This window comes from Oryx dammah, unplaced genomic scaffold (genome assembly GCF_014754425.2).
Source record: "Oryx dammah isolate SB20612 unplaced genomic scaffold, SCBI_Odam_1.1 HiC_scaffold_10, whole genome shotgun sequence".
Taxonomy (NCBI): Eukaryota; Metazoa; Chordata; class Mammalia; order Artiodactyla; family Bovidae; genus Oryx; species Oryx dammah.
In genome coordinates this window covers 28,912,806-28,923,049 of record NW_024070194.1, presented here as the reverse complement: position 1 = coordinate 28,923,049, position 10,244 = coordinate 28,912,806, and the positions used below count along the sequence as shown (strand labels likewise).

Genomic DNA, 10,244 nt, shown 5'->3' with positions numbered 1-10,244 from the left:
TGTGTCCAGTCCCCGCACCTGGACATGTGTCATGGCGTCAGGGCTCAGACCGAAGTCCCAGGTGATGTGTCCAGGCTGAGGGGCCAAGGAGAGGCATTACCTGGGGTGGGAGACTGACCCCACGGTCTCTCCAAGGAATCTTGGCCTCGCTGCCCCATTTTGTGGACAGGGAAATAGCCAGCCTCCTGTTCAGGAGGCCCATGGAGGAGCGAGGCCATCCAGGATGGCGGGTCCATGCTGCGGTCATCCAGGCAGGCCTGACCTATCAGAGCATGCGGGGTGGGCGGCTCACACAGGACTGTCCCCAGACACATCTGAGCACACAGCGGCCATGCCTGGGCCTTGTACCCGTCTCACAGATGAGAAGGCAATCAGGGGCCCAGGGTGGGCTGTAAAGGGAACAGCAGCTTGGCCTCAGTGTCTGAGCCCTGACCACTGTCCATCTGTGCCCGATGCTCCTCTGGCCCATCCTTGCAGCTGGACCTGTTCCCTTCTGGCCCCAGGCAGTCATTGCACAATTGCGCCCCCCCACCCCCACCACCACACTCCTGCCTCCCAGGTGAACTCTGCTGGTGTCTGCAGCCCCCTCTGGAGCTCACCCTGACCCAGGGCTTCAGGAGGGCAAGGCTGCTGCACCCTGAGCAGGACTGGGGAGGCGGCGGAAACTGGGGGCCAGAGAGGTGGACAGTGCGCCCCCCCTCCACCACCCCTGGAGGCACCTATCTCCTGCAGGCACTCATCCCCCTTCTGGACTCCTGTGTAGAGCCCAACACTGACTGCCCTCCTGGCTGCATCTGGGTTACTCCAGAGGGTCCAAAGGGTCTGGCCCAAGGGCAGCCAAGGCCACAATCGGACACCAGGCTCCTGCTGCCCCCATCCCTTGGGATGGGCCACTGGCCACACAAACCCAGGGGCTTGCTGCCCCCTGGAGGCCAGAAGGAGAACTGCCCCTAAGTGGCTGCTCTCTCTCCTGGACCCTGGTCAGAGGACGGATCCCAGCAGGAGACTCTGCCTCTTATTTCTCATCATGGATGCTGTTCTCTAAGGCTCTTCTCTCCTGTCCTTGCCTTGGTATCAGGGCAACCCTGGCCTGGCAAAATGAATTTGGAAATGTTCCCTCCTCTTTAACTGTCTGAGAGATTTTGAGAACTGCTGTTCATTCCTCTCGAAATGTTTGGTAGAATTCACCCGTGAAACCATGGTCCTGGGCTCCTCTTTGTTGGGAGGTTTTTAGTCATTGATTCAATCTCCTTACTGCTGACCGTCTGCTGAGATTTTCCGTTTTTCAGGATTCAGTCTCAGTAGGCTGTCTGTTCCTTGGAATTCCCCATTTCTTCAGGTTGGTCCAACTTATGTGGTCATCTCTCATGATACTCCGTGTTTCTGTGGTATCAGTCATAAAGCACATGGATGTTTATAGCAACTTTATTCACAATTGCCAACAACTAATAGAAGGAATAGACGAATAGATATTTGTAAGTATTTGGACATTTTAAACAATATGATCAATACATTTGATCAAATTAATTTATAAAGAACACCACATCTCCCCTCAAAAAAGTTTACACAAATTGAGCAGAGGAGATAGTCCTAGCGGCTGGGGGAGAGGGAGGGACAGGTAGGTGGCACACAGGGGACTTTTAGGGCCGTGAAACTACTCCGTGTGGTGGATACATCTCATTCCTTGTTGTTCGGTCACTAAGTCGTGTCTGACTCTTTGTGACCCCACGAACTACAGCCTGCCAGGCTTCTCTCTCCTAACCCTAACCCTAACCCATGGGATTCCCCAGGCAATACTGGAGTAGGTGCCATTTCCTTCATCAGCATACATGTCATGACTGTATTAGTCGCTCAGTCATGTCTGACTCTGTTCGACCCCATGGACTGTGGCCCGCCGGTTCCTCTGTCCATGGGATTCTCCAGGCAAGAATACTGGAGTGGATTGCCATCCCCTTCTCCAATACATGTCATTATACCTTTGCAAAAACCCATGGAATGTACATCACCAAGTGTGAACCTAAACTATAGATAATAATAATGTATCAAGGGCTTCCCTGGTGGCCCAGTAGTTAAGAATCCATCTACCAGTGCAGGGGACACAGGTTTGATTCCATATGCCACAGAGCAACTAAGCCTCTGCACCACAACTGCTGATTCCATGCTCTGGAGGCCAAATGCAGCAGCTACTGAGCCTTTGAGCCCCAGAGTCTGTGCTCCGCATCAAGAGACTCACCACAATGAGAAGCCTGGGCACCGTAACTAGAGAGCAGCCCCCACTTGGTGCAATAGAGAAAGCCTGTGTGTGGCAACAAATATCCAGTGCAGCCAAATAAACAAATATTAAAAAAAAAAATAATGTGCCAATATTGGCGCATTGGTTGTAACAAAAGTAGCACACCAGTGCAGGATGTTAATGATAAGGGTGGGGTGGGGAAACGAGGTGTGTGGGAACTCTGTACTTTCCCATCCATTTGTCTGTAAACTTTAAAACTGTTCTTTAAAAAAAGTGTATAAAATTTTCAAATGCCCATAATGCTGAGTCTAAACCCAATTTCAACAAAGAAAATAAGCAACCCCATTCATGCCCTTAGGGAACAAATTTTTCAGATGAATCTTAACATACCCAGTATAAAAGCTTAATGGATTGTTGTCGATTTTTTCTCACCATCTGTCAATTTTTGTCTGATATATTCAATAATATGATAAAAGACGTTCTCACACCTCTTTCAGCATCCATCAGACAAATACTCAAATAAGAATATAAAGGATTTGAACAACACAGCACACTTGATTGAAGACATATATATATATATATATAATTTCAACTATGTCCAATAAAATCCCCATCATATATATGAACTGCAATGTGATAAAATTAGAAATCAACAAGAAAGGAAAACCCCAAAGGTATCTATAAATCTGGGTATTTCACCCAATATTTATTTAGACTAGCTTTCCTATGAGGAAATCTTCTAACACTGTCACAGAGAAACTTAAAGACTCTGGGCCTAAACCTGGGGAAGCAGGCAGTGATCTCAGAGGGAAATGATGAGCCTTGATCTAATGTTACAAGCTTTTGGCCAAGCTTGTGACTCTTAATGAGCTACAGTGGGTGGACATCTTGTATGGCTGGGGGAGGATGTCAGGAGTGCTTCCTGGAGGAGGAGGTGCATTCAGCCCAGTGGGATGGGCAGGGTGTGCCAGGTGGGCAGAGAGCCAAACCTAAGGCACAGAAGCCAGAAAGATGCACACCACTGGTGGCAGTGCAGCCCATCTGGCCAGCGCTGAGGGCAACCTGCGACAGGGCTCTGGAGAGGGGCTGGGCAGGTGTAAAGACCTGGAACGCCCCAAGGAGCAGGGACTCTATCCCACAGGTGACCGGGAGCTACTGGGAATCTTAAATGGAAGGAGATGAGGTCAGCCAGGAATCTGTGCTGATGGAGAAGGAGGGGCAGAGAAGATGCAAGGAAATCAGAGCTGAAGCCACCAGCGCCAGAACCCTGGGAGGCCCTGCTGCCTCGAGTTTCCTGTGGACTCAGGAAGGAGCTCTTTCATTATTACTCAGGAGCAACAGTTTTGCCGCTAACCAAGGAGTCATCTGGGGAGACATATTCATGCTGATGCATTCCATGCATGCCACCTAAACACACAGCAGGGACCACCTCCGTGGGGGACCCAAAGGTCCAGTGGGTGGGATGTGATGTGGCAGTCGTGAGTAACATTCGGGAGATGGTCAGAACCAGGGGACTGTCTCCTACATACCTCACCCAAAGGCCACAAACCAGCAGCTCATACAGCATTAACACCTCCTCTCCTGCAACGTGGATAAACTTGGAAACACGCTCAGTGAGAGAAGCCAGTCACAAAAAGCCACACAGTGTGTGAGTCCATTTACGTGAAATGTCCAGAGCAGACAAATCCATGGAGACAGAAGGCAGATGCTGGTTGCCATGGGTTTTGTGAAAGAAGGAAAGGGAGGGATGCGGGTCTAACCGTATGTGGGTCTTTTTGGGGTGACAAACGTGCCCTGGAACAGACTGTTGTGATGGACACTGTGCATAATCTAAAAACCTTGACTTATACACTTTGAAAGGGTAAGCTGTGTAGTTAGTACTTGAATTATATCTCGATAAAGGTTTTTTTCAAAAAATTCGTATCACTCTGGACTTGCCTGGCATGGTACCCACTAGTGGAGTGGAGGGAGAGAGGGAGCAGGGAGGGAGGGCTTTATAAGCTGTCAAGTCCTGTCTGCATGCAGGAGGTGGTGCTTCTGTGGGGCTTCTAACAACCTTAACAAACAGGTTCTGGTAAGAGGACTGGGAGCATTTCTTTGCCTTCCCCCCATGGGGACACGGAGATGGTGGACGGTCTGAGGCCAGAGCTGCCACCTGGAGGCTCTGCCACTCTACTCAGGGGACTTGAAGGGCAATTACCAAGCATTACCCAGAGGTACTTGGAGAGAGGTACAGGGAACACACACCCCTAAAATGAACCTCGGCCCAGGCCCTCCATCACCAGAGAGCCCCAGAAACAATGGGGTCAGAGTCTCGCCCCAAATGCAGGACCAGTGCTGCCCCAAAGCAGCTGCTAACCTCTTCCCTGCTTGGCAGGGCCTGACACTTCCTGGCTGTCCCAACCTGCTGCCCTCAGCCTGCCCACAGGGACCTCACCGGAGAGGAACCACCCACACCAAACCGCAAAGAGCCATGACTGCATTTAGCCTTCTGCCCTTAGGCAATAGCCCAGAAAAAAAAATCACAACCCAAAAACAAGTGTGGGCGTGCAACACAAAACCAATAAAAACATGAGGAGGTTTGAAATCAATATTCTTTGGGCCTCTCAGCCATGTTCCAGAATTGGCCACGGAGCCTCTTAGTGTAAACTGCCCATTAGTGACTTTTGGAAAGAAACTGCTGAGACATCAGAAGTGACATAAGGAACAAAGAACACCCTCTGAGCAGGTGGTGGAGCAGGCGGGGTTATTGTGCCCACCCTGGAAGGCAGCTTCTTCCCCAGGGCTGGCATGGCTTCCGAAGAAGCCGGCCAGGTCTGGGGCAGTGGCCAGGTTTGGGGTAGCAGCTGCGCCTGGGCGCCTTGTGTTTTACCCAATTCTAGTGAAACACTGGCCTCTGGAGCCGCCACCTCCAAAAGCAGAGAGGGGAGACTTGCCAAGCTGTTAAGGGTGCCTCACTGTGCCTGGCTGTGCCTGGAAGCGAGGCTAATGGGGACCCGAGGGCCTGAGAACGCCCATTAAACAGCAGGGCCCTCAGGTGAAGTGCAATCTCCCAGGCGGCCAGCAGGTGGCAGCGTCTGCCCAAAAACCACTCCTGTTCAGGCATATTCGGGACTCAACCACGGAGACTGCTTCTACTGGCCGCTGTCGGATCCCGTTTGGCGGGTGGAGGGGGCGGGGCGGGCTGACATCGGATTTAACTGAACCTCCCAGCGATGCTGACCTGCAGCCACAGCGGGAGCTCTGCTCCAGCCTCTGTTCTGGAAATCGACCTCCTGGGTGCCTGTGGTTTCAATGACTACATATTCTGATGACATTTCCACGACCCCACAAGTGCCTGCCAGACACCGCTTGGTTGGTTCAAACGCTCCCACCCTCAGTTTGTCCACTGAGCCTACCCTCCCCCTTAACCTCACCCCCAGCCCTGAGGCCCAGAGGCAGGAGGCCCTCAGCTCCCATCAGACCCCACCACTCGCATGGGCCCGGGGGCATCAGTGGAGCTGGCCTACCTCTGCTTACAACCCCTTTCACCCTGAACAGCTCTGCCAGGCCGGGAGGGACACCCAGAAGGAAGCGTCCCAAATCCCATGAGGGCTGCGGTGCCGCGGTCTGCAGAAAGCGTTTCCCTGACCTCCTTCTGGGTGGCCTCCGTCCTCCCAGCAAAGACCAAACTCCCCACCAGGACCAGCCACGCGGGCCTCCGCCCCCACCCCCACTCCCGCCCTCTGCCGCCTCTCCAACAGCCTAGATGCCCCCTGCCCCTCAGGGTGCTTCCCCACCCCAGCTGCTGGGCGTCCCCCACTCGCTCTCCAGACTTCGGCCCACGAGGCAGTGCAGGGGCTCCTTGGAAAAGGCCTCCCCCAGACCCTCCTGGTCCTTCATTCCCAGCCGGACACGCAGGTAAGAGAGACCTGCTCTCCTAAACATCAGCCCCAGGTTCCCTCCCCTCATCCGGGGGCCCAGAGAGCCGGTCTCTGATGTTCCCACGACAGATGATCCACGTGTTTGCGCCTGCCTCCTCGAACACTCCCATCCAGCACAGAAGTCCTGGAGAGCCAGCAGACCCTGGAAGGGGCGCTGGGAGCGCCCAGTTTGCCCTTCGGGTTACCTGGCTGTGCGGTACTACTAGGACGCCCAACCGGGAGGAGCGCCCCAGGCGCACGCCCGGCACCTGATGAGGACTCGGCTGGTCGGGCTCCGTGGTGTTCTGCGCGCTCCCTGCTCTGATGCCTGCCTGCGCGAGGCGAACGCCGGACGTAGCTCCTGCAAATGGCACAGAAGAAGAGAAGGAGCCGGACTGAGACGGGTGCCCACGAGGGACAGGAGCGTACAGCGGCTGCACCCCCGGGGGCGGCAGGAGGCAGCGCGGAGACGCGGGAACAGCGCTCCTAGGCCCCACCGTGTCCACCACTGTCTCCAACCAGACCCCCGGCTCCCTCATCCCAGCGGCTCCCCCACGCTTGGCCGTCGGTCTGCGCCGCCTAAGCGGCCGGGCTCCTGAAAGAGGCGGTCACCAGGTCCCCTCTGATTGGACGCTGCGAAGTCCCAGCGGGCGCCTCCGCGCCTTAAAGGGGGAGTGGCGGCGCGAGTGGGAGGTTAAGCGCTCCCCAGCCCAGCCCAGCGCGCGGCGGCGAGAGGTGGGGGGCGGCAGGAGAGAGAGAGAAGGACTAGGAGGGGGAGGGGAGGAAGGGGCGGGGAGGCGACCAAGAGGCGGGGCCGAGGCCCTGGGAGGCTCGGGGACTGACTGACTGACTGGCTGACCGACTGCCGGACGGACGCGCTAGCCGGGAACGGGACCGAGGCGGCGCCGGCGGCCAGCGCGAGCGCGGACCCTGGGGCGGCACGGCCTGGGCCGTAGGAGCACCTGCCCGCCCGGCGGGCCCTCGGGCCCAGAGGCGCGGCCATGGCAGAGCTCAAGTCGCTGTCGGGGGACGCGTACCTGGAGCTGAGCCACGGCTACGCGGCGGCCGGCCTCGCCTACGGGCCGGCCCGGGGGCCCGAGGCGGCCCGCTGCTACGGCATGCCGGGCACGGGAGGTGACCTCCCGGCGGCGTCCGCGCCTCGAGCCCCGGCCGCGGCGGCCGAGAGCAGCGGCGAGCAGAGCGGGGACGAGGACGACGCCTTCGAGCGGCGGAGGCGGCGGCGCGGGCCGGGGAGCGCGGCGGACGGACGGCGGCGGCCCCGGGAGCAGCGGTCGCTGCGGCTGAGCATCAACGCCCGGGAGCGCCGGCGGATGCACGACCTGAACGACGCCCTGGACGGTCTGCGCGCGGTGATCCCCTACGCGCACAGCCCGTCGGTGCGCAAGCTCTCCAAGATCGCCACGCTGCTGCTCGCCAAGAATTACATCCTCATGCAGGCGCAGGCCCTGGAGGAGATGCGGCGCCTCGTGGCCTACCTCAACCACGGCCAGGGCTTGGCCGCGCCGGTGGCCGCCGCGCCCTTGACGCCCTTCGGCCAGGCTGCAGTGTACCCCTTCTCTGCCAGCGCCGCGCTGCCCTGTCCAGACAAGTGCGCCGCCTTCTCCGGGACGCCCTCGGCGCTTTGCAAACACTGTAACGAGAAGCCCTAAGGGCCCTGGGCCGTCCGTCCTTCCGCACGCGTCCTTCATTTTACCTTTCCCCCATGACTGCCACCCTCCTCCACTGGACTCCGCTCACGGGGAGAAGACGGCCGCACCTCGCTTCCAGCCCTTATGCGCTGAGCAGTTGGGCCGGCGGAACAGAAGAGCAAAGCCCAGCCGGGAGTGGGACAGAACCGGACAACGGGGTGCTGGAATCCAGGTCCTAGAGCCTGCAGCGCCCCTGGGCACTCTCCGGACGTCGCCAGCCATCGATCCTGGACAGGACGGGGCTGACCAACCGTGTTTGTCTGGGCGCCCCCGCTCAGCCTCAAAAAGAAACGCGAAGTCGCAGTGGGAACAGGGGTTGGCGCGATCCCCGAGCGGGTGATCCTCCCCACAGCCACCTGGGGGCTCGCAGAACGCAGGGAAGGAGGGTAGCCGGGGTCCCGGCCCTCTCGGGGCGCGTATTTGGCCTGCGTCGGCCGTCTTGCCAACCACAAGGCCGCGCTCTGGGTGGGCGTGTTCCGCCTCCGCCGGCTCCATGACCCACTCCCCGTGTCGAAGGAGCGGAACTGTGGGATGAGCCCCAACCCGGTCCCGCAACTGTGGTTGCAAGGGAGCTAGACCGCGGACGCAAGAAGACCCCGATTGGTAGCTTTTCGTCTTTCCCGTCTGTTACGTTTCTTTTCTAGCCTGCCTGGAGATGCTGACCTCTGGGTGAGCGGACGTTGACGCCGGCTGCTTCCCATTGTCCCTAAGCAGCCCCTGGACTCTCCAGCCACCACCGCCCTGGCGCGGCCCTGGTGAAGCTGTATGGAGACTGAGATGCGCCCTCTGGTTAAAGGCGGCTGCACGGAGGAGGGCTGCTGGGGTGTCAGGGGAGGGCCTAGTTTAGCCCTGGTGACAGGCCAAGGCCCCTCTCCACCGACCCCGCACAATTCTGGGAGAGGTGACCCGGCCCCGGTGAGTACACGCTGCTGGGGGCACGCCCTGGCCGATGAGCACGGTGATGGGATCTCTTTTAAAGGCAGTTCTCAACTCAGAACTCCGCCACCAGCCGGGGTCCACGCGCCGCGCACAGCCTGGGCCTCCCAGAGGGACCGAGCTGAGCTCGCCAGTTTGCGCGGAGCGGCTCTGCCACAGTACCCGGCTGTATTAACCCAATTTCCGCGCTGTCGTTAATACTATGCTAATAGGCAGAGGACTGCGGCCCTACAAAGCGGCCTGTCTGCAGCGGTTAACTTTAATTAATACATTTCAAAAGGCCCTTTTGTATTTGCAAAATGAAGTGTGTGATTAAGTCTTATTCATAAAGACATATGTTTAATACTGCTTTTTGCTGATTTCCATATTTATTTCTTATTGTCTCCCCCCACCCCCGTAACAGACTAGTTTATCAGTTTTGCACATTCTAAAAGCTGAGTGTTGGAAAGTGTGTTTCAAATGCCTTTTAGATAACTGCATACCGAGTGTCATTAACTTCTAGGGTCATTTCAAAGTGACTCTGAATCAACTTTATAAATTACTTACTTATAATCTGAAACAGAGCTGCTTATTCTAAAGTCAGACATGTTTAGCACATTATTTATATTCAGAATAAAGTATTTGATTTCAACTAATTTTTAAAAATAATATGAAATTTTAATATCAAATTGAATAGTGTTCATTTGTGATAGAACTCATAATTTCAGTGTTCTGAGAGTTGTGTCAGTTTAGGCCACATGCTTCTAAATCAGTCTAAGTCTCTAAGACACAGACAACTGATCTGTAAGCAGCCACTCAGCAAATACACCAAATAATAAGAGAAAGAGCTTCCCTGGTGGCTCAGATGGTGAAGAATTCACCTGCCAATGCAGGACACCCAGGTTCAATCCCTGGGTTGGGAAGATCCCTTGGAGTAGGAAATGGCAACCCATTCCAGTATTCTTGCTGGGAGAATTCCATGGACAGAAGAGCCTGGTAGGCTACAGGCCATGGGATCACAAAGAGTCAGACACAACTGAGGAACTAACACACCCACACAATAAGAAAAAGGGGAAGAAAAATTTCTCTGCCCCTCTAGGTGAAAAATAACAAATTTTAAAAAGAACCATTAAAGTAAATTCTTCCAATAACTTCGTTTAAGTAAAAGTTAAATTTAAATATTTTTAAAAGCTGCAAACCTGTTTATCCATGTCCTCCCAAAATGGTAGCCATGCTGTTCCCTGAGGTTGAGTGAAGGAGTTTTTTTAAGTGAAATTAGGTGGGTTTGTCAACAGCAGCCGCTAATCATGCAATGTGAAATATTAAAATGAATGTTTGTTTGGCTTCTCCCAAGTTTACACGACAGACCTCCTCATTCTAAGACAACCTAGACGTAGGAAGAACATTCCCAACAGGAAGGGTCTGACCCCTCCATGGCCTGTGCACCCCCAATATAACCAGCCAGAGGTGCCTGTTTGTGAGCCC

General features: G+C 55.5%; 1 protein-coding gene across 1 annotated transcript; it reads left to right on the top strand.

The window, feature by feature from the left end:
- Nucleotides 1–7,133: 7,133 nt before the first annotated feature.
- On the top strand, nucleotides 7,134–9,128 carry BHLHE23 (basic helix-loop-helix family member e23). Its single transcript, XM_040247689.1, has one exon. The coding sequence runs from the start codon at nucleotides 7,137–7,139 to the stop codon at nucleotides 7,803–7,805; it is 669 nt and encodes a 222-aa protein (XP_040103623.1). The 5' UTR covers nucleotides 7,134–7,136; the 3' UTR covers nucleotides 7,806–9,128.
- The last annotated feature ends 1,116 nt before the right edge of the window (nucleotides 9,129–10,244 follow it).